This window comes from Hirundo rustica, chromosome 4 (genome assembly GCF_015227805.2).
Source record: "Hirundo rustica isolate bHirRus1 chromosome 4, bHirRus1.pri.v3, whole genome shotgun sequence".
Lineage (NCBI taxonomy): Eukaryota > Metazoa > Chordata > Aves > Passeriformes > Hirundinidae > Hirundo > Hirundo rustica.
Window position 1 is genome coordinate 52,328,241 of NC_053453.1, and position 23,405 is coordinate 52,351,645.

The 23,405-nt window shown below is 43.1% G+C and overlaps 2 protein-coding genes across 8 annotated transcripts in view; both read right to left on the minus strand.

Moving 5' to 3' along the window:
• The window catches only part of SGSM3 (small G protein signaling modulator 3), a 33,116-nt gene extending 30,008 nt beyond the window's left edge, over positions 1-3,108 (minus strand). For 2 of the 7 annotated variants that reach the window (XM_040061144.2, XM_040061141.2), the window contains exon 1: positions 3-266. The gene's annotated coding sequence lies outside the window, so the exon portion shown is untranslated. Of the gene's footprint in view, positions 1-2; positions 272-510; positions 577-2,719 lie in introns of those variants that run through there. The other 5 variants (XM_040061139.2, XM_040061136.1, XM_040061140.2 and 2 more) reach the window with 5 other exon arrangements.
• Positions 3,109-4,007: 899 nt separating this feature from the next.
• ADSL (adenylosuccinate lyase) lies at positions 4,008-20,960 on the minus strand. Its single transcript, XM_040061147.2, has 13 exons — positions 20,746-20,960; positions 16,254-16,457; positions 15,104-15,148; positions 14,223-14,302; positions 12,336-12,507; positions 11,983-12,029; positions 11,517-11,607; positions 10,628-10,697; positions 9,421-9,568; positions 7,483-7,573; positions 6,458-6,547; positions 4,475-4,651; positions 4,008-4,151 (listed from the first exon to the last, which is right to left on the minus strand). Exons 1-13 carry the CDS (start codon positions 20,899-20,901, stop codon positions 4,065-4,067), a joined length of 1,458 nt encoding a protein of 485 aa, XP_039917081.1. The 5' UTR covers positions 20,902-20,960; the 3' UTR covers positions 4,008-4,064.
• Positions 20,961-23,405: the final 2,445 nt, after the last annotated feature.

Consider the following 23,405-nt stretch of genomic DNA (forward strand, 5'->3'; position numbering starts at 1 on the left):
ACCTCCGAAAGGGCGCAGGTGTGGAGAGCAGATGAGTATAGCAGAGCAGGACTCCCGGGAGCCGCAGCCACGGGCAGGAGAAGAGGCAGGGTTAGAGGAAAGGCGCGTCCCGGGAAGCAGAGGGAGCCCAGCCAGGGGAAGCGGGGCGCAGGTAGAACGTGCCCCGGGCAGCCCTGACGAAGAAGCACAGCGTGAGTCACTCCTCGGAGCCGGCCCTGCGTCAGCGAGGCCGGTGCGCGGAGCCCTCCTCGGGCCGGGGTCCCTCCCCGCTCTCCCGCCCCAGTCCGGCAAGCGGAGCCACGGCTGCGCCCCGCTCCGCACACAGCCCCGGCAGCGGCGCCGCCCCGGCGGCCTCGGCCCCCGCTCCGGCCCAGGGGGCAGCAGGGCAGGGGGGTGGCGCAACCGCTCCTGGGGAGCGCCCCCGGCGCGGGGGGAAGTGCAGCGCTGAGAGCCCCGGAGCGCGAAGGGCAGTCCCCGCCCGCCCCGGCACGCAGCTGCCCCGGCACCCACCTGCTGCCGCCACCGCCGTCCCCTCAGCGCGGGCGCCCGGCCCCGACCCAGCGGCCCCACGCGCCGCTGCCGGGGCGCATGCGCCGGATTCGGGCGGCGGCGCGCGGCGCGGCGGGGGCTGTAGGCCGGGAGGCGCGGCCCAGCAGGCGGGGAGGAGGCTCCGGGAATGGTCCTGTTCAGCACGGGCACGGGCTGCAGGGACATGCACCGAATAGCCCAACGTGTGATTTGGCCTCACGAAGCTGTCACGGAATCACAGAATCGATTAGGCTGGAAAAGCCCTCTGAGAGATGGAGCCCACTCTCTGACTGAACACCACCATGTCAACTAGACCATGGCACAGAGTGCCACGTCCAGTCTTTCCTTAAAAACCTCCAGGGATGGTGACTCCACCACCCTGTCTAATCGCCCTTTCTGTGAAATTCCTCTTAATGTCCAACCTGAATCTCCTCTGGTGGAGCTTAAGGCTATGCCTCTTGTCCTGTTGCTGTTTGCCTGGGAGAAGAGGCTGACCCCCACTTGGCTACACCCTACTTCCAGGTAGTTGTAGAGTGACAACTCCTCTAAACAGCCTTCTCTCCAGGCTAAGTAACACCAGATACCTCAGCTGCTCCTAATCAGACTTCTGCTCCAGACTCCTTACCAGCTTTGCTGCCCCTCTCTGGACTTGCTCCAGTACCTCAATGTCCTTTCTGAGGGGTCCAGATTTGGATGCAGGATTCAAGCTGTGGCCACCCCTGTACTGCTGAGTACAGGGGGAGAATCAAGAGCTGAACAGTTGAGAGCTGGTCCTGAAGCACTGCTTGGTGACCTCCTCCCAACAACCAAGCAGAGGGGAGAATTACATCTCTGCTGTTGCTGCTGCCAACTCTGCAGGGAAGTAGAAAGTCAGGACCCAAACCAAGGACTGTAAGTCTCCTAAAGGATTTGTGTATCATGCCAGTTTTCTCGGATGACTTTTCATCTCCCTGACTGTCACTCATTTTAAAATTTCCAGGAAAACAAGTCCAACAGCTCACAGCTGGCAGCCTCTACCTAACAAGGTAGAGATTTAAAATAAAAGATTTATTTCCAATGATGAGAAAAGATACTGTTCCTTCTCTCCATACAGGGTTGGTTGGGTTTTTTTAAGGAGGAAAGAGGACCAAAAAAGGAGGACTTAGGCATCTGTCTGTTTTCTTTCTTGGCTATCAGTTTGAGAATTAGCCTGAAAATTACGAGAGTTCAATTAGAGTTATCCTTTTCAAACAGATGGCTAATTAAATGTTAATAGCACAAGAGAGCAAAATGTTTTAAACACAAACTCACAAATGTTTGCAACATTTTGAATGCCATATTCTAGAGACAAGGTAAAGCCAGAGCAATCTCGATGGAAGGAGATCACAGCCTGAGGCTTCCCACTGCTCTTAACTACTTAATAAAGACAAGCCTTATTAAAACATACAGTATTTTAAAATCCTCTTTCAACAATGATGACCTGAAGGAGAGCAGGTAGCCTCTTTCAGTTACTTCTACTTAAGTCTCTTCAGCAACCACACTTGAAAAATCATCAAATAATCCTTATTGTGTCACTTCTGAGGGTTTGAATAAATAAGAGGCCAGAGAGAACTTTTTTATTGCACTGAAGCAGAAGAAATGCTCTGTGATGAAGTAACACTGGAAGAAGAGGTAAGGGAATTATTAAGTCAAAGGGAGAAGTTTGATTCAGTACTAAATGTCCAGTAAAGCACAGACATTACAAAACAGATCATTCAGATCAGAAATAAAACCAAAGCTCTTGAACTTCTTGGGCATTCAAAGAATTCCAGTATCTTTTTTCTTTCCTTATCAGACAAAACTTGTAGTAGAGAACAACTTTCACATGGCAGAGTCCACCTGCTACTCATTATTAAGCCAAGGATCACAATCACAGCCAAAACATGATGACTGGTTTCTTACCCACACCTGTAAATATGATTTTCAGAAGCTATAGAGCCACAGCTACAGTATTGAGCTAGGAAAGGAGCACTGAAGGAGCACCAGTTTGATGAGCCATGAAGTTCCATGGCCTCTCTCTGTCATTATTTCTAATGTTTTGGCCTGTTTCCTCCCCAAGTCACTGTACTCTGAAAGCCAGGACCACCTTTTATCAACTTTTGAGACACCTGTGAGGAAAGTTTCAGGGCATGGAAAGAAAGGTGAGCATGGGAGTGGGCTCAGTTCCCCTTACCTCAGCTCTTCAACAAATCAGTCCTACAGGAATGTCAGGCAGCACCAGGCATTGCTCTTTTGACACAGCAACTTGGAAGACCACCAGCTAGCCCCTTCCGGGACTGTGCCAAGAGCTGCCACCCCCTGACCACTACTGGTCAGGATAGCGGTAGAGCAGGGCTGCTGCTCTTCCCAGCAGCAGCAAGCTGCTCTGAAAGGAAAGGTGCTTTGGATGAAAACTGTCAAGGATCGAGGCGAGAGAAAAGACAGGGCTCTTCAGTATGATTCCAAGGGTGTTTACTCCTTGGAAAGTCAGGGACTGAAGACACAGGACAGAGCATGACATTGACTTTTAAAGTGGGGGTGGAACTAGGGGAGGGTACAATGCAAAAACCAATCAGGGAAAAACAGGGGAGGAGCTCAAAGAGGGACTTACAAAACAAGAACCAATGACAGAACACAAGGGGATGGCACAGCCTGAACAACCCAATGGGGCTTCGAGTAACTCCGAACTTTCTAAAACCAGGGGAAGGAATAAGCATAGATTGACACCAGGGTAGGTGGGATAATGGGTAGGGGGTTGGTTCGAGGGAAGATTGACATAGGGCTTTCTGGAAAAAGGGTCAGGGTTAGGGGAGTGACTGATAACTAGGAGAGGGAAGAGATAACTTATGGAGAGACCACTCATTTGGGGAAATAGGGACCTACTGACGATTGACAGAGAGACATGAAGATTGATTCAGTGATCAGAATTCGATTTCACTCAGGTTTCCCAAAAGCTTATATATCATTTCAGGAATGTTAATAGTTTTCCACTACAATAATCACGTTAAAAAATCATACAGACAACTCATACATTCACAACATGTTTTCCTTGCAGAGGGTTGATTGAATCTCTTCTCTTTCCGGTCAGCAGGTCTAATCCCATCTCCTGTAATTTTCAAGGCTCTCTTTGTTCCTGCCATGGCATCTTGGTTATCAAACTAGCCATGCTAATTAAGTCTGTTTTACTCTCTGTCTTGTGTATTCCCCACAGGGACCAACCATTCAAAGAACTCCTTAATAGAGAAAACACACCACCACACTCTTTAATAGCTGGCAGTGCTCTGTCAGGGGCCATTGAAGGTACTATGATAAAGTCACCTTGTCACAATTGAGCATTTCTCAGTAACTCAGCACACTATAGATGGACGCTTGTCCAAAGAGCAGACAAAGAATGAAAAGACAGTCTGGAATAAAGGTGGCTGTAAGCCCTGGGGGTTAAATGTACTGTAGAGAACCAAAGTAACATGACACAGTAAATAGACCTGGGTCAATAAGACTTTTATTATCTTCCTGTATCCACACACATTTGCAGACTATACCTAAAGTGCCAGTTCAATTTTCCCACCCATCTCGCTTTGGTATGGAATCAGCGCCGGTCGAACCTCCTCCTTCAGGAACTTTGCCACCTGTTCAAGATGAGCAAAATAAAATTAGGAAAAGGACTTGCTTCCTCCTCCCCATTTGGACCTGCTCATCTCACTGGGGTCTCTCTTTCACGAAGACACCCAACGGTCTGGTACGTCCAGGGTCAAAAGTGTGAAGCCACAGGGAAGAAAGATAAGAAAGCCAAGGAAATCAAACAAGAAAAATGTGTCTTCCTTAGTAGTATGGCTAGAGTTATATAATATGCACACTCTGTAGGAAACAGAGTGTACATATTATATACAAAAGGATGCAGGATTAAACTACACATTGCTTTACAATCCACAGCCTCTTTCCACTACTTTACCTGCTGAGGAGCACGTCCAGTGAAGGAGGAGGGATCCAACAGGCTTTCAAGTTGTTTATGGATAGGCTTGAAATAAGGATCAGCACGGACACGGGCAATGAAGTCATTATCACCCCCTTCCTGTTTCACAACAGCTGCTGCTTGCTGAGAGAGAACACGAATTTTCTCGTGGCAATCCTGTAGGTACAGGGAGAAGATGGAAAAAGAAAGAAGTTGTTCCATTGCTATTGACAGCACATGTTCATCTCACCAACTTGTTTGGGAGGGAAAAATATTGAATTGTATTGCCCTGGACAGTGCAAAAAGAAGACACAGTTTGGACTGCAGTGGTTCATGTGTCACCACATTAAAAAAAGATTTTCTTCAGCCTTTCACATCTGCCCTTTGAGGCTAAAACAGTCTGAATGTCACATACATTCCCTGTTGAACTATAACATAATGACACTGGAATCACTTATACGCCTTCAAATTTCCCAAATACTCTTAGGAGTCATTCTAGGTTTGTTTGGTTTTTTTTAATTGTAAACAATGTAAAACCTCTACAGATTTTGAAAAGAGAAAATAAAAGAATCTCTCCAACTTAACAAGCAGTGAGGCTTTGCAAACCATGGCCTACACAAGGATAGACTGAGGAAAAAGACCCAACCCATTCCTTTGGAATCAATTGGTAAGAATGAGGGAACCCAGCTGTAGTCAAATATCAGATATTGCCATGCTGATCCTAAAATACAGCATTATGGCTCCATTTATAGCTATGCAGGGATCTTCTCCTTAAATGTATTATCCTTTATCTACAATTAGGACAAAAATTATCCTGCTTTCTCTATCCAAATGTCATTTTGCTTCAGCACTGACCTTCTGGATATTTAGGGGAGGGCACTGTTTAGTAGTGGGGAAAAGAAGTGAGTTTTGGTTATGAGGTGAGAAAGCCCAGAAAATGTGCTGTTTCAAAGTTCCCAGCACAGGAAAACAGAACATATGAATGTGAATATGAACATCTTCTGCAAACGTAGTAATTAACGTCATTAAATAGCACCAGAAAGAAGGCAGGTCAACAAGAGACACAAATGAGTAACAGAATGTGATTCACATGATGTGACCCTTAAGGCATTTAGTCAGGAAGCTTACTCACTGATCCACTGACATTAGAGACACGGGAAAAAAAGGATGTTTCCTGACATCCCATATAATGGGTGATTTGCCACAACTGTTTCAGAAAACTGAAACCACATATATTCTGCTCAAAGCTTCTATCAAACCCTTTCGTTATTTTTTCCAGTTTCAATTCTGTCCTTGATGTGGAAATAATTATAGGAGGAAAAATTATTATCAAAAAGGTAAGTGATAATAAGGTGTTTTATTAAGATGGAAATTTGATTATCAATTTTGACCTGAATTGTAAAATTAAATGATAAGGAAATATAATTGTGTCTGGGTTTATTTATTAAGGAAAATATTTAATTACAGTTTGCTTGAACACAGCAAGCTGAATGAAGAACTATAAAATAAGTGGTTAATATACTGTACTGAGTTAGGGGAGAATGATACATGAATGAGTGGTTCAGAATGGTCTTACTTGCGTATTTGACAGTACTAATTGATCCTCTTTTAATTTATAAGGTAGCCAACTGCCAACATGTTCCATTTAAAGAAGCCTAGCCTGTGTTCCAAGTTCCTTCAAACACTTAAAAAACTGAAAACACCTACTAGTATCAAACATAAAAATAGGTCTCCCTCTTCTCCAGCACAGCCAGCAAGATTAGCCCAAACACAGTGTTCCTAACAGAAAATAAGGATCTCCACAAGTGCTGTCCCCTCAGAGAGCAGAGCCTGGCTTTGCAGCACCAGTGCATTCCTAATAACTCTATGGGAGCAGGTGAAGAGCAGCAAAAAGTGAGATAGGACAAGAGCCCAGATACATTTGTATCTCAAGAGACAAACACCCAGCCATAAACAAAGGTATTTTGGACACTTCATTTGTACCTGACGATTGCCCCCAGCCTTCACCATTGCCATGATTATATTCTCTGTGGCCATGAATGGCAGTTCCTGCCGGATCCTTCTCTCAATCACCTTAAACACACAAACAAAACAAAATAAAACAAAAAACCACCAAACCCAAAACAAACAAACAACAACAACAAAAAACCCAACCCAAAACCACCAGGAAAAAGACCCAGCATTATAGAAAGTCTATAGACAACTGAAAACTCTTCAGTGAATTTTTTTTCCCTTTCTCCTTGAATCTCTAGGACTGGACAATGATCACAGAATCACAGAAAAGTTTAGGCTGGAAAACTCAAAACCTTTAAAGGCCATCTAGTTCAACCACCTGCAATGAGTGGTGACATCTTCAATTAGATCAGGTTGCTCAGAGCCCTGTTCAACCTGACATTGAATGTTTCAAGGGATGGGGCATCCACCATCTCTCTGGGCAACCTATTGTAGTGCTTCACCACCCTCTCTGTAATAAAACTTCTTTCCTATATCATCTAAACTGTCCCTTTGTCAGTTTAAAACCGCTACCCCTTGTCCTATTATAACAGGTCCTGATAAAAAGTTTGTCCCCATGATGCAGAGACAATTTGTCATTTTGAACTTAGCTCTGGAAATCCAGATATTGAAACTGATAATACTTAGAAGCCATATCTTGTAAGAGACATTAGTCTGGCAAAGTAGTCAATTTTTTTTTTTTTTTAACCTGTAGTAAGTTACAGCACTGGATGAGATCTGTCTAGACAGTATCTTTTGCTCCTAAGTTCTATAGATACATTCCGTAATTCAGGGAAAAATATCCTTTGTGACAAGTTTTGTATTTACTCTCTTACTGACCTCACTAGAGGCCTTTCATCTGAGTCTTGTAACAGTGAGAATATGGCAAGAATAGAGCAAAACTCAGAAACCATTTAAACTAACAGAAAAAAATGTAATTCTTGGAGGGGGAGCATTTTTGTACACTTTGGCATAGTTGTAGCATTACCAAGGAAGTCCATTATCTCCTGCTTTACCTTTGGATACACCACAAGTCCCTCGGAGACATTCTGCAGCGTACTCAGAATGATGTCAGCTGTGAGGAAAGCCTCAGCCAGACACACGCGCCTACAAAACACACATACCCAGAACGCTGGTCAGCAACAAAGCTATGCTCAGTCCACCTCAGATCCTTCAGCTTCTGTAAATAATGCTCTAAATAGCATTACTGTGGCCTAACACTGGAGCTGTTCCCTTTTTTTTTCCTTTTTGGTCAGTAGAGAGGGAGAGTGAAAAGGGTGAAGGCACACATAGAAAGCTCCAAGATAATTCAGCGATTACACAGCTAGGAAGCAGGGCAGCAATCTACAGGATCTTCCTCTATGAATTCTATGTTGAACTGTCTACTGCTGATCCTACCCTCCAGCAGTAAGACATGCTGCATGCTCATGCTGTGCCTGGCTGTGCTCAGTGGGGAATTTCCAAGGGGGATCCATGCATTTGGTGAGGGCTTCCTCCAAGAAACCAGCTCCTGGTCACGAAGGAGGCTCCTGACAAAAAGCAGAGGAGGGAAACAAGAAGAGTAGTGTGGACTGAGTGGTATCAGGCAAAATGCTCTGCATCACAAGGCAGCAAACATAGCGTCATCCATCTGTGACAGCAGGGCCTGGCCCATGCTAAACTGTGATCTTTTAAAACATCAAGTTCTTGAACCTTGTGACACATCTAAGCCCTCCAATTCTATCACAGTGCCCTAAAACAGCTTTGCTGGATTGTAGATTGATTGAACTTTCTCTGGCTTGTTCTCCTTCCAAAACACTATAGCTTTAACAAGAAATATCCAAGGCACAAATTTTTATAATTGGTCAATTAATTGGACAAATGAGTCTTTGTATTAGATGAGATGAAAATAAAATTTTAAACATTCCACTACATCTCTCAACACTTGGTAGCTATTGGGAAATAAACATACTGTATCAACCAGTATGCAATTTCTTAAATTTACATTGTTTTCTGCTGCTTATGCAACTCTTTTTTTTAATGAAAGTAGGAGATGTGGAGTAAGGTCCCTCTGGGAAAAAAAAAATCTTTTATTTTTTCACAAAATTTTCTGCAGGTATTATGTTTGTGGAAACATTTTAAAAGTAACATTCTCATCAGCAATCTTAATGCTAATCTAGTATAATAAAGCCAAACTGCTGCTCTTCATTGACTCACGGGTGCCATACCTTAGAAGTCTACAGATTTCCAAGATTCTACGAGATCAAACTGTGCAACAGAATATGACACTGAAACTAAAATGTTTCAAAGATAGGTATGAGCTTTATGAAGATTTAGTACTAAATAAAAGATGGAAGTATTGAATTTAATTGCTGTGATTTACTTGATCATAATTGTAGATAACTTCTGCTCGGCTCAAAATAGTCATAACAAAGAATCATAAAACAAAGCAAAATTTACTGAGCAATATCCTAAAGACCTGCACAGAAACTTTTTAAAAAGTAGAGTAACTGTGCTCTTTCTCCAGGATCTGACTACTCCTTGTAAAGAGTATTTTTCAAAATTAAAATAAGTATTTTAGATTATTTGGAGGGTTAAGGTACTGAACTATTCTCTAAAAAGGGAAAAAAATAACAAGGTCAAAAAACTGCATCCAAACCAAGGATAAATTGAGAAATATGAGTACTGTAATACAGTGCTGTTGAAAAAGGAAGACCATGAAAGCAATTTATTACCCTGGCTTCTGTATCCCTCCCTTTCACTGCAGGTTTACTCTGCAGAAGATCCTGATATTAAAAACAACCTAACCGTTTTTATCTGACGGTACAGACGAAACCAGTTTGTAGTCTCTAAATTCTATTGAGACTGCTTTTTGTCAAGGTGGTATCTTGCGGGTTTAGTTTAAAGGCAGTATTTTCTAAACACACCCAGAGGACCTTTCTGCACAGTTGCTGCAGTGCACAACCTAAACAAACCTGTTGGCACTGTCATCCAGCGTTCGCTCAAACCACTGCACGGCGGCCGTTTGGAGGGGATCCATCACCAGCGTCATCAGGTGCCGAGCGAGGCTGCAGCAGCGCTCTGAACGCATTGGGTTCCTCTTGTAAGGCATAGCACTTGAGCCTGTCAAAGGAGGAAAAGGGATGCAAACAGGGCAACAGAAGGAGTGCTGCATCTAGGCAGAAGAGATGAAGGTCCTCCCCCAGGAAAGAAAAATGTGTCAGCAATCAGTTTTGACTAAAGCCTCAAAATACAACAATTTTCTAAGGCCAATATATCATAACAAAAATGACACTGCCATTTTCTCCTTCAGATCAGAAACATCTAAATGTGGCCAAAGAAAAAGTGAGATGTCATTTCTGTAATTCTGCAAAACAAAAGTACTACCACATAAAAGGGACAAATAGTCTTACTTTTCAAGGTAGTATTTAGCACCATCTCTGTAGGCTACCCATGGCAATCTTAGCAGTGCTCGAGTCTCCATCTGCTCAGTAACACTGTCCTTCAAAGTCAGATGCTTACACTGCTGCCTGTTGCTCTAGGGAATGGGTATTAAAATCATGCATAGAATGTAGAATGGTACCAGACAGTACTACGGCTTAATTCACTGATTCAATTCTATGCAACTGTTTAAGGGACCTGAACTTTCTTTCAGCCAAGAGCCAAAACACTACATTTCCTTTTCCCTTTTTAACAGTATCAGAATCACATCACTGGTGTTCTTCTGGCAAGGGTGAAAGAGTCCATCTTAGTTTCATTGCTCCTAATTTGTCTGCTTATAAAGATCAAAATGTTGAGTTGAGCTGAAAACCTACTTTCCAGCCAGCTTCATGAGGACTGGAAAACATTAAGCACTCCTCAGACCCAGGTCTGCCTGTCTAGGCAATGGGACATCACACATGGCAACTCCTGCTCTCCCCCCAAACACAGGAAGCGCACAAATACAAATCTGATTTTAATTGCTTAATATCCAGAGACCTTTAGGCAAGGTGTTTTTTCTTTTTCCTTCCCCCCTCCCCTCCTTTCTTTTTCTTTTAAAAGGATTGAAAATACTAGCAATGTCAATTCCAGTTAATTTAAAGCAAATTCTACCAGCGATATTTCTAAGATTGTTTAAAAGGCCACACCAACATCAATGAAAAGACACGTACGCCAGTCCACGAAAACTCTCTCATCCCTTACCAATCTGGTCTTTCTCAAAAGGCTCTTCTATCTCCTTCAGGTTGGCCAAAAGACGGATGTCAGTGCAAATCTAGAAAGAAAGCATGAGAAATTAATAAAACAGAACTAAACTAACACCCACCAATATATCTTACTGTTAGTGCTCTTGGAGAGTCTCTGCATCTATGTGCAAGAAGTAAACTGGGGACAGTGAAAAATTTGACAGAAAAACTGACACTGCAATCATACTTCCTGGCCTAAAAATGTTTGCCAAGAAAACAAAGAAGACAGCATGTCCACTGGATTAGGTGAGAACAGGACTCCAACAAGGGCAAATGTTTGCAGGGAATGGAAAACAGATCAGAAGAGAACACTGAAAATGCACAACAAAATTGCACAGTGATTTGCAAACACAGATAATGTGTGCTCACTGAAGTGGGAAAAAAAACAAAACAGAAGAAAATACCATAGATCACTTTAGCCCAAGAGGAGGAACATGGAGAGAAGAGAGATAAATCAACTAAAAGAATCCACAAGAGGATAACACCGTTATCCGAAAGGCAATTAACTAGGAGGAAATGGTGCAATTTAAGAACTCATATACCACTAGGGAAGACATTTACTCTAAATGAATCGATTTAGCATAGATTAGACTAATATCTGGTGTGGGAGTTGTAAACCCATCTTAGAATCTGCTCAGTTAACTTGTTTTATTTGTCACTGGTATTAAGATCTTGGCGATTTGAGTACCAGGCATGTACCCAGTGGTGAATTTGCATGATCACAAAGACGACAGCCAAACAAGGAACAAAAGTATTTCTTGAGCAGAGCATTCTGCACCACGAGCACCTTCTCTTCAAGATCTGAAACACTTCTCCCTCTTCCCAACGTATACAAGTAGGGTGCTCACCTTGTGTACAGAAGCCCCCAGACTGGCCAGCACAGCCAGGACTCCAATATCCACCTTGCGACTGTAGGTCTGCCCTGTGACCATGTAAGCCCTAGAAATAGGCACAGAAGCTGAGTGCTCCAGCCAGACATAACAGTACTGCAAGACTTTGAGCAAGGAGTGACATGGCTCTTGAAGTGGAGGGCTGTCATTCTGCCTTGATGAGAACAACTTTGGATTCAGGCTGTCAATTTTTTGGGGCAGCATGCAAATAGGAGAGAGGTAAACAGAGGAAAATGGACAGCTGTGCTTTGACAAGGAGACAAGTGGAAGTGGCCTATTAAGGAGGTAAAGTTTCATGCAGGAAAATGCAACTGGAAATGGAAGGTGGCAAGGGGGAATAAGTGAACAGCAGCACAGATGTCAGTTTGGCAACCACGGGAATCTGGGCCAACACTACCAGATGCTAAGAATGCATGTTACATACCGCTTAAATCCTGCTTTTGCAGTCACTAATCTGTCCAGTTCTTCAACCTTGGGATGAAGTGAAAAAAAAACCAAAAAACACAGAGTTCAAAATACAACTCAGCAAGGTCAGCAAGAGTAAAAATGGTCCTTTGCTTTTCTCAGCTTATTGTTGAAAAATCTTCTACTTTCTGTGAAACATCCCCTTCCAAATGCTGCTCACTTTCACACAGAGCCTTGTCAATGAGCCCCAGAGGGATCAGGATGACTTTGTAAACATAATGCTAGAATCTCAATGTTCCCTGAAAGAAAACAGTATTCCAAAACAGAAAATTGCCAAGACTGTATGTCTGCACCCTGGGCTGTCTGACGTACTTTACTGTGGTCTCCCTCAAAGAGCTGCAAGAAGCTGGCTTGAGTGCCAGTGGTGCCTTTCACACCCCGGAAGCGCAGGTCATCCCGAGCCCGCTCCAGATTCTGCAGATCCATGCACAAGTCTTGAATCCACAAGCAGCAGCGTTTCCCCACAGTGGTCAGCTGAGCAGGTCTGAAAATAATCGAGAACACAATATGACTTGTTGAGGATTTGTACAAGCACCACACTTCACTGCTGAGTCTGCCATTAAGAGTTTCCCATGGATTCATCTCTCTTGACTCATTTGAGCAGAAATTAACAGGATTTGGCTTAGGTAGAAGGATGCACCCATGTCAGCAGTAAATGGTACTGGAGATGTAATAATTCCTTTCAGGAATTAGATGGAATTACTTACCAGAAAACGGCAAGTCTGTGTCCATGTGCCAGGCGTGCGCCCCCTGCCGGCCTGTAGCAGACTGGGGGTGCATCTGTCCCCCACTCCAGTTCTGCTCACCCAGGGCACGAGGGGCACCCTGGCTAACTCACAGCACTGGTGTGAACTTCTCAGCACAGAAACATCTGTATTTACTACATGATTTTAAATGATTCCTCTCAGGAACCTTTCCTTCTTATTTATAAAATGTACTCCTCAGACTCTGGGCAAACACACTTTAAAAATGCTGGCAGTCAGCCAACATTTCTTGTAAGACCTCTACTTTGGAATAAGTAACTGCAAACTTCAGCTACACTTCAGTCCCCCTGCAAATGCTTTGAGACAAAAGCAGAGGTGTTATGCAGAACCTAGAAAGTGAAATATTTCAAATTATCCACATGAATTCCAAAGAAAACCTCTATACTGCTTCAAAAACCCATACACACATGAACAATGCGCTCCTGATTAAGCTCAGACATAAAAAAGAGGCTTGTAAGATCTGGAAGCAGGGACAGGTGATCCAGGAGGAATACAAAGAAACTAGCCCACCTGGATGATTTTAGTCTGGGATGTGAAAGGCAGCAAGACAGGCCTCTACATGTACATAAGCAAGAAAAGGGAAGACTAGGGAAAACACGGATGTGATTTTAAACAGAGCAATGGCCCTGCTGACAAACGACACAGAAAAGGCTGAGACATCAACAATCATTTCACCTTGTATACACTTCTTGAACACTCCTCTGTCCTCTTTCCGAAAGCCCAAATAAAACTAACACAGATACCCCTCCAAACAGCTGTACATGAAGAAGGCTGTAGGACTAGAGCTGATGGAACCGACACCGCATATACAGTAAGACAATAAATCAGAGACCTGACACTTTCACTCTCCTTTGGGAGAAATGTTAAAAGTGCCAGACACCAAGTCTGACACAACCCATGCTTAATTTCCCATTTCCCTGCCTCTGCTGTTCTGTATCATTGGGGTAGAAGACCCAGGCTTATCTCATGATATAGTTTAACGCTTCTGAAAACAGTTTCATGAAGCAGGAGATTAAATTACCCCAAGAACAGAACTATCCAGATCTCATTGTCCTTTGACCCAGTATCTGTAGTAACAAGTAGCCATTAACAAAATTTTCTAGGCTGCAGTGGAAAATAACTTAAAGAAAACGAAAATCTGACTGGAAGACAGGCTTAGTGCAATTCCCAGTCACACTTTTTTGAAGCAGCAGAGAATATGCACATCTGTGTTTGCCTGGAAGTCATCTTTTATGAAGCTGTGTTGAAGCAACTGCTGACAGCTAGTCACAGCAACAGTCCAATTTCCTGAGACAAGCCTGGAGTCAGACACATACGCTTTTTCTGAACAACCAACTGGTCAGAGACGGGAAAAAGGATGGCAAAAGATCAGCAGCAGGTCAATTTAATCAAAGCACAGACTACAAAGAGAAAGCAAAGGCTGATGGCTACTTACTGGTAGTGAGTGAAGCCCAAAGCAGGCATGTCAGCATACTTCTCAGCAAAGTCGGCCAGCCGGCTGATCACCCTTGCAAGCTGGTGGAAGTAGGAAGGATGGAGAAGAGGTGGAATGAGAGGGGAAAACCCCCCAAACAACACAGTAGAAGTTTGCATGCTTAAGCACAACATTATGAGGGAAACCACTGTGCAGGAAGGGGCAGTTGTGCAGGGAGGAACCTTGAGATGTAACTGTGCAGCCCCCTCTAATTGCAGAATGTGGTGTGTTTCAGTTTTTCAGGGCATGCATGCAATTTCTGCTTGCTACAAAACTCAAGCAAGAGCTAACACAAGTCATTGGACTTGAGCTCAAGCCAGTCTAATCTTCATGCCCAACCCAATCCTGCAGTTGGTTCATCCTTAGGTATTTTCTTTATTCCTGGAATTGGCCAGAAATAAAGCTGCTTGGGGTATAATTGGTACATGTACAGCCCAGGGCAAATTGGATGCCTGCTCATTCAGGCCAGATAGACACCACCGCCCCACACTCCTGCTATATTTGACCTCAGAAAGTTGTATAGTTTCTTGAATGTGGACGCACTCCTAGGAATATAGCTAAGGATAAGACTAAGATAATCCTGAAAGCAGTACAGTTGTATTGCTATGTACTACCTGTGGCACAGATAAAGAAGGAGTTGCTTATAATTCCCACTGAGTAAAAAAGCTCTGGGAAAAGACTTGAGAAAGGAATGGAAGAGAACTGTTCACATTTTTGTGAATAACCCAGATAGACAACTCCTAGCTTCCCACGAAGGTTTAGGAAAATCCAAGTTAAACACAGGCTATGCACTAGACACAAGTGCCCCCCAATTCTGAGACACTGCAGAACCACCTTCTCACCTTGGGTAGCAGGAGGTTAAACCCATCACGGAGGACAATCAAATCCTGAAAGAAGCAAAAAAAGGAACTTTGGGCCATGTCTAAATGACCAGACATAACAGTTTCTCTCAGAGAGGACACACGCTTCATTGACTCAAAAGTCTCCTCTTAAAACAAATTATTTGCTTTCCTCCTTGTAACAGAACTTGCACTGAACTTGTTTACAACAAAAATGCTGGATCCACCATTGCTCCTTTTATACTGTCCATGGAAAGTCATAAATGGTGGAAGATCTGTTTCCACCGAGTGCCTATGAATGATTATTTTGATGTTCTTGGGACTGCCTATGGAATGACAGACTAAATCAAAACGTCACAAGTGGAAAATACAGGCACTGTAGAAAGACAGCAGGAAAGTAAGTGGGCTAATGAGGCACCAGTTGTATTTGCTCCTTATGAGACTGACATGCAGCTGGGTGCAAGTGTCACAAGGAAGGTGATATCACCCAAAGGCTAAACAGGTTTGCAAAAGAGTAGAGAAAAAATAACCACACAGCAGCTTCTCGTGCCACAAAAGCAGCTGTGAAGCTGCAATGGCTTGATCAGTGGAACAGCAATATATGCTGAGAAATAAGGCTTCAGTTTGCAGTCTGTTTTAGATGAGGTTTTTCACAAATATTTTACAGTTCTGTAGAATGCTAGTACTTCCTTTTTCACTTAATACACTGATCCATTCTCTTTGCTGCTGAAAAGCTTGTTTTCCCCTGAATTACACAGAGGTTCCAAGTAACAATTGAAAGCTCAAGGACCTTGTTTCCTAAGTCAGTGAACTCTTGTCACAGGGGTGTAACTGATAAATCACACAGTTCACATGTTTCTTCACGTGTTTGCAACTCCCCTCTTATGTCCTTGAATATTTAACATGCAAGCAGAGACTAGGGACTAGTGTCCAGGTCTTGCTTCACATCAGAAGAAAGAAGGCAAGTGGAGCTTGCCTTCCTAGGGTAGCCAGGTTAAAGAACTGAATTAACTTCAACAGTAAAATTAACAAAAATGTCTGAAAAATCCACTTAGTATTTTATAAAGAAAAGTTAATAAAGAGCTATAAAATAAACATCTGGAGCTTTGTTCTTCCCAGCTCTGCAGGCAGGTAACCGGAAATACTGCATTACCGTGTTATCCCCTACGTAGCAGGAAGTTGCTCCAAGGTGAATGATGGCTGCAGCTTTTGGACAGCAGTGAGCAAAGGTGTGCACATGGGCCATCACATCATGACGCAGCTTCTTCTCCTCCTCTGCTGCCATCCTGAAGTCAATGTTGTCCAGATTTGCTTCCATCTCCTGTATCTGCTCATCTGTGATTGAAAGCCCAAGTGACTGCAAGGGGAAAAGAACTTTTATTGCTCTTTCTCTTTAGCAACAAACAGACAGAAGCTGTTTAAATAATTTACTCTCATCTGACATCTCCCAGAAGTGTGACAATTTGGTATAATCGTGCTGTAACAGCAAATGCTTTCATCCTAGGGCCCTCCAGCCTTTTCCAATAGGATAGGACAGTGTTCACTCTTAGATGTTCCTCTTGGGCTTTGTACTTTCCTCAATCATGTAACATTCCTGTGAAAACTACAAAAATTAAAATTCAACGGGAAAATGATATAAAAATAGTATAGTTTAAACTTCTTTAATGAAGTTTACCTTTTGGGTAAAGAAAAATCCAGCTTACATGTCACTAAATAGCTTCTGTCAGGAGAAACTTTCTGGACCACAACTTGACTTACACAACTGTAAACAGAAGTTTAAAACATATGGAAAGGTATATATGTTTTATATGTTTGTACCTTTTCAAAAGTCCTACAGTACCTCATCTCAGACTGATTGTGAAATCAGTTACTTGATCTGGAAGAAGAAGATCAATGCTCCTAGTTCACGTTTAAGACTTTGAAAATTGCTAGAGCTTTTCAGCATGCTGACTTAAAAAGATATCTAGCCACAAGATTATACACTGGCATAATTCACTAAGACGAAAAAAGATGTCTTTTCCTGATACTGAGAAATTAAGTCTCACAATGAACTTGGCATTACTGCCTTTTCCAAATTAAAATACTATTGTCCTGTGCATCAGTAATGAGAAATCACCAACCAGTAGACTTCTAGGATTCAAAGTATTTAAAAACACATGGTTCTGTTCAGAATCAAACTGACTGAAAAAATGGTTTGCAGATATGAAACCTGGAAGTGAAGAAGACAGCAAGTGAAGCAGATGTGTCCTCAAGGTCCTCATCAGATAATCAGTACCCAAACTTCTGCTGTCGCAAGCATATACACGTCCATAAGTGTCCAGCTAAATGAGGAAAAACACCTGGCCCCAGACTGCTGCCTTTGAGGTGCACTGGTATAGACTGCAACTGCCTAAAAGCACAGGCACTCAGCAGGCAATACATTCTTGCGCCAAGATTAAAGCCTCATGCCTTGCTCAGACATTTGTGATCCTTTGGGAAAAGCCGACCACAGTACACAGTCATACAGAGATGAAAGAGATAACCCCCCAAAAGGGATGACTTGTTGAAGAACACGTGCAAGGTACGGTAATGCCAAGACAAATGATACTCTCATCTGTCCACAAACAACATGTGAGGCCTCTTTCCTAAGAGCTTTTGCTGATATTGGCAGTACCTCAGAAAGAAAACAATCAAACATCCTTCAAACCTGTGAACCTAAGAAAACCAAGTGGGAAAACTACACAAGGGAGAACACAAGTTTTTCCCCAAAGCACTACAGATGAGTGAAGTCAGTGATGAGCTCTCTGGACTGTGCTTTTAGAGTGTCTTTCTTCTGAGGTTGTCCCCATATTTTGATGCACCACTCTAACAGCTCTAACAGTTCATCACTTTTCCTAAAGGACAGGGCAGAACAGGCAGAAAACACAGCACAGCTCCTGCAAACAGAATAAGAATGCTGGGTCACTCATCGTATAGAGAATATATTACAGAAAAAAAAAGAGAAACTTAAACTGGACAGAAAAAAAGCTGGTTACTATAGAAAGAGAGAAAACATTTATATTTCACATGTGCAAAACATATTTTAAGTCAGTTTGATGCTGAAGGATACCAAAGCTACTTCCATGAGAAGGGAGAGCTCCAAGAAATTTGTACCTTACTTTCAAATACAATTAAATCAAGAGTTCGAGAAAAAAAAAGTGCTAATGAAAGAATCATAATACAAAAGAATTTATGCAAAAAATTAAAATAAAAAATTAAACCAGTGTTTTGGAATAGGTATAAATTCAGACACCTCAGCTCTTAACCCGAACTTCAAATACTGTCAGTTGGGAAAAGGTATAATCCCGCACTTTGCTAAACTGCTCTTTCAAACTCCTGCTATTGCCTGCTGAAAGGCAAAACACTGTATAGACTCTGCCAAATTCAGTTTCTACTGACAAATTCTTCCATTCTTCTCACGCACTCCAAGTGGACCACTTGAAAATTTCACCTATTAAGTAGAGTGAATATTGAAGCCAGCTGCCTGACCCTGTACTTTACTACAATTTTAGCACTAAGCTGCATGTCTTCTGTCTTGTAACTCCCTGAAACTTTCAGAAAATCTATGATTAGACCTACCTAGATCTGATTTATCAGAAGACAAAAGAAACAGTTCATTTGGTACTGTTTGGTTTTCAATGTATCTGAAAAGATACACTATGTATCTTTAAAAAGAATGACTGAAGAAACAACTACTGGAAGTGAGGACACGTGCTGCAGTAAATTGCCATAGTCCATTTATTACCTGATTATTTGGGTTGGTGTTCTTTTTCATAGAAATACTATGCAACTCCTATAAGGAACCTGCCTGCATGTGTAACTAACTGATCACTGACAGGTAACAGGTGCTAGAAGTAGCTGACTCTTCTTCCTTTAGTCCAGAGCTGACATTAGATTACAAACTGCCCTGGAATGAGGAGCCAGATAAAAATAGTAGTATCTCTCTTCCTACTATGAAAAGAGAGCTCAAGAAGTTGTAGGACCTGTCTCTGCTTTCTGGGGTAGCAAGTGGGAGGCAAAGCAAAGGTCAAGAGATGGGGCAGCCCCAAGTTCAGGGCTTGGGACTGGAAACCTAGAAGCCTCAAACTGGTTCTTTCAAGCAGATTTCTTTCTCCTATTGGGCAACTGAAGTATTCTGTTCTTGAACAGAAGTAAGGGAGATAATTATCTGCTGGAATTGATCTGGCTATGTTTGAATCATCATGCTTTGAACATGCAAAGCTTCTCAAACGTGCATTCATGGTATTGGCACTTTCTATGCTAGATGAGATTAACAGCTTTCTCACTCCAGCATCTGAACTGTGACAAAATCAGGCATGTAACACTTCAGAACGTGACTTCTGTTTAGCACAGCTGTATAATTGCATCTTCAGCTTCTGAAATATCACATTTGGTCCAGTATATTTTTGACAAAGCTGTGGTAGTGATATGATCCTTGCATGGAGAAGGAACACATTAATGACACTGCACTGCTTGTACATTCTCCATCATGATGCTTCTCTGCCCTTGCACTCATAGTAACAGCCAGACTAGGGCTTGGATTGCTTCCTAGCAATCCCAGAGCTTTGAAAGCAGAAACTGAACTCTGTACAAAACGAAATGGCACCTATTGAGTCTGAAAGCTAAAGCCATTCTGTCAGAAAGTGGGGTGGTTTTGTGCCTGTTTTTTCTGTGGGTTTTTTTTTTTTTTTTTTTTTTTTGAACACATTACAGCTTTTTTACTGTCAAAAACCTGGTAAAAGTCACAAAGAATCAAATTTGTGCATCTTAAAAACTATGCCTCAATTAGGATGTAACAATGGCTGTAAAGTATCCCTCATTAGGACCAAAGTCAGAAGGATTAGCTTAAACTATATGTTAAAAAAGTTAACCGCATATTCTCTACAAACACAACAAATTGAAGTCATATGGACATACTCTCAGTTGCTGCTGCCTAATAGTTGAATTAATAATAAACAGTACCCAATTTTTTGTGGTACCATTTTTTTTACAGCACTCAGCCTACCAGAAACATCCCAACTACCTGCAAGGTAAATGTACTGCACACTTTAGCCAAAAGTAAACCTATCTCGTAAAAAAAAAAAAAAAAAAGGCTATCTAATAACAAACGGCTGCTAATACAGGGGGTGGTCCGGTTGGCACGGACTGACAGCCACCGGATTGAATGGACAGCGGACCTCACCCGTCACACCCCCTGGAAAACAAACAGCCGAGCGCTTAGGAAAGACTGATGTTTGCTCACCAAAGCTTGCTTAGCAGAGCTTTTACAAAATCAATTTTACAGTGCAATCAAAAGTGCAAAGGGGAGGGTATGAGGTGAAAAGAAGTGATTTGCTGAGGGGCGACAGGTACGCAGAGGACTGTGTACAGAGGGTCGGGTAACCCTGAACTCGCAGAGCCCCCACCCCTCCCGCCCCTTTCCTCCCCGGAACGCGCCAAAGGGGCGCCTGGAAAGTCGCTCCGGTCGGTTTCCCGAAGGTAGCCCCGGGAAGGTACGGCTGAACCCCGCCGGTTCCCGGACCCTCACCCGCCACAGCCCTTAAGGGAATCGGGACGCGAAGATACCCCGGCACCAGGCTCCCCCCCACCCCGGGCCGCTCTACCCTCAGCGCCCGTCCCGCCGTTACCTTCTCGGCCTGGGCGAGGTAGAGCCAGAGGCGGCGCCAGGTTCCGAACTTTTTCCTCTCGCTGAAGTTGTAGGCCATCTCGGCGCTGGCGTACCGCGACACCAGCGGGGAGCGGTACCGCGCCATCACGTCGCCCTCCTCTCCGGGGCCCGCCATGGCAGAGGTGGCGGCGGCGCGGGGCGATCGCCGCGGGATAAGGGCGGGCAGAGGCCCCGCCCCGCAGCGCTCAGCGCCCCGCCCCGCCCCGAGCCCACGGCCGGCCCGGCGCCCCCCCGCGCCTGGAGGCCAACGCGGCCCGAGGGGCCCCGGCGCGGCCGCGGGACGCAAAACGTGCACAAAACACGACCTTTAAATGCTTAGCAGCCAAACACATTTATTAGTCTTTTTTTTTTTTTTTTTTTTTTTTTTTTCAGGAACCCAAAAATAGTTTGTAGTTATAATGTAAGCAACTGAGTTGCACATAATACAATCATATCTTAAAAAAAAAAACAAAACAAAACAACAAAACAACAAAAAAACCAAAAAAACCCAAACAAACAAAAAACAAACAAAACCCCCCAAAACCAGAAAACAACAACAAAAAACCTGTTTAAAAGCACCCCCCCAAAACCTTCAGAAAACTTACATAAGTATTACACCATCTCTTAGTTTCAATGAAATGACGACGACTTAATTCCTTATTACTCTTAACTTGTCACACTCCAAAAAAACATCACCCTTCTTTTTTTTTTTCCTTTTTTTTTTTTCTTCTAAATCCAGCATGAGAAATACAGTACCTGCTATGGCAAAAATACACATAAAATGCAACATTTCAGCTTATTTGTACATTAGTAGAGTTTAAACATATTTTTGTGGTTTTTTTGTTTGGTTTTTTTTTTTTTTTTTTCTTTTTAAGTGAACCAGTGATCTTAAGTACCACTATACTAAAAGTAAAATAAAGATATAGAAAAGGAGGAAAAGGGGGCAGCCAGCCTTACAAGAGCACCTTCTAAAGTGCTGAGTTTCTGTGTCCATGGAAAACCCCTTAGGAAGTTCAAACACTTCTGAGAATATGGGATGGAAATTAAGATGAAACCTGGATACGCAAGACATTGTGTCATCTCCTCTACTTTCTCCCCATTTATCCTGCAATTTTCTTTACTGCCCATTACAGAAGGAGGGGAGAAACCAGAACTACAGTAAGAGTTTAGTAAAGGAAGCCATTTCAAGTATAAGAAAAAAAAAATAAACACTTACAGGTAACTTGCAAATAGCATCAATATACACACAGTCACTATTTTTATTATTACAATGTCTGCTTCTGGGGGACAGGGTTTCAGGCAAGAGGACTTAAGCTGTACCTTCCTGTTACCTATTTATGTGCAAAGTAGAAAAGCTGCCTTTTCTAATCCAGCCATGTTGGACAGCAATAATTTTCTGTTCAGCCACCTCATCCCTCCATTCCATAATGAGAGAAAAAGGGGGCATTATTTTACCAAGAAGACTAGATGAAATGAATCTGTTTCTCCGTTCCTCTTCCAGACACACCCATCTCCCATTACCTGTTTGCAATAAAGAGAAACTTGCCAAACTCTTGATGCCCACCAGCAGCCAGCTTCCTGAACAGGCAGAAGGCATTCACCTTTGTAAACAAAATCCCTTATGTTTGTGGAACTCAAAGCAGCATTTCACACCTCCAGCTGAGCAGTGGAGATGAAAATAGATCAGAACACTCCCCTGTCACTGCTTTTTCTCCTCCCCTTTCCTCTTCCGCACCCAGGAAGATTACATTTGGTTACTTTTGTTAGAAGGTGGGATTTTTTTTTTTTTTTTTTTGGTTCCTTGAGGAAAATACTTAGCATTTAGTTAAAAGTAAACATTACAGAATTACCATCATCAGGAGTTACACTGCTGTTTGTTCTGCTTCCTAGATGAGGAAGAAAAAGCACAGTGCATCAGATGTTCTGCAGGCTTTAGAGCAGATGCGGCAGAAAATCAAGATACCTCTGCATGTAAATCCCACAGGTGTGCTTGCATCACTTCAGCTGCTTTCTCTGCAGAATCACTGTATACACTCCACCTTGATTACTGGCAGAGATGGAGAGGGTGGCGTAGGGCAACAGTGGAGAGATGTTCGTAAGGCCACAGGGAGCAATGCAGGACAAAGAGGACCAGGGAGCATCAGACAGAGAAGTTTCAGGTACAGAAACCATATTCTTGATATTTCAAATGCCAAATTCCAAGAGGCAGGGGCTCATATGCACATCCCTGAGACGCACACCAAGAAAGAAGAAACAGCGACCAAGTGATTGAGAGGGGAGAAAGTAGGAGAGGTTCCCTGACACTTGTGGGATTTACCCAATGAAGACCTCGTCCCCCATCACCCTCCCAGAGGCATTCTGGGAGAGATATAAGGCATATACACAAGCAGCATCTACTATCATTCTCTCTGTTCCTACGCTCTATTGGCAGGTGATGGCTTCTGTATATTGTGGACAACAGACACTGCATTTGCAGTGTGACTGGTAACACATTGAAATTAACTCAGGGAAGGACACAGGAAGCTACTTTGCCCTTTATCCCTGGAGCAGCAGCATAAAGTGGCTAGGTTCTTCATCTCCCTATCTGGAACCACACACCACCACCTCCAGTTCCTGATGGCAAGAAAAGATCTGTCTACT

Excerpts from the sequence above, each read along its gene's own strand:
- ADSL (XM_040061147.2), bottom strand. The coding sequence starts at position 20,901 with ATGGCGGGCCCCGGAGAGGAGGGCGACGTGATGGCGCGGTACCGCTCC. Across the intron at positions 14,303-15,103 it reads TTAACCTCCTGCTACCCAAG|CTTGCAAGGGTGATCAGCCG; the intron begins GTGAGAAGGTGG and ends TACTTCCACCAG. Across the intron at positions 7,574-9,420 it reads CTGGATGACAGTGCCAACAG|GCGCGTGTGTCTGGCTGAGG; the intron begins GTTTGTTTAGGT and ends TGTGTTTTGTAG.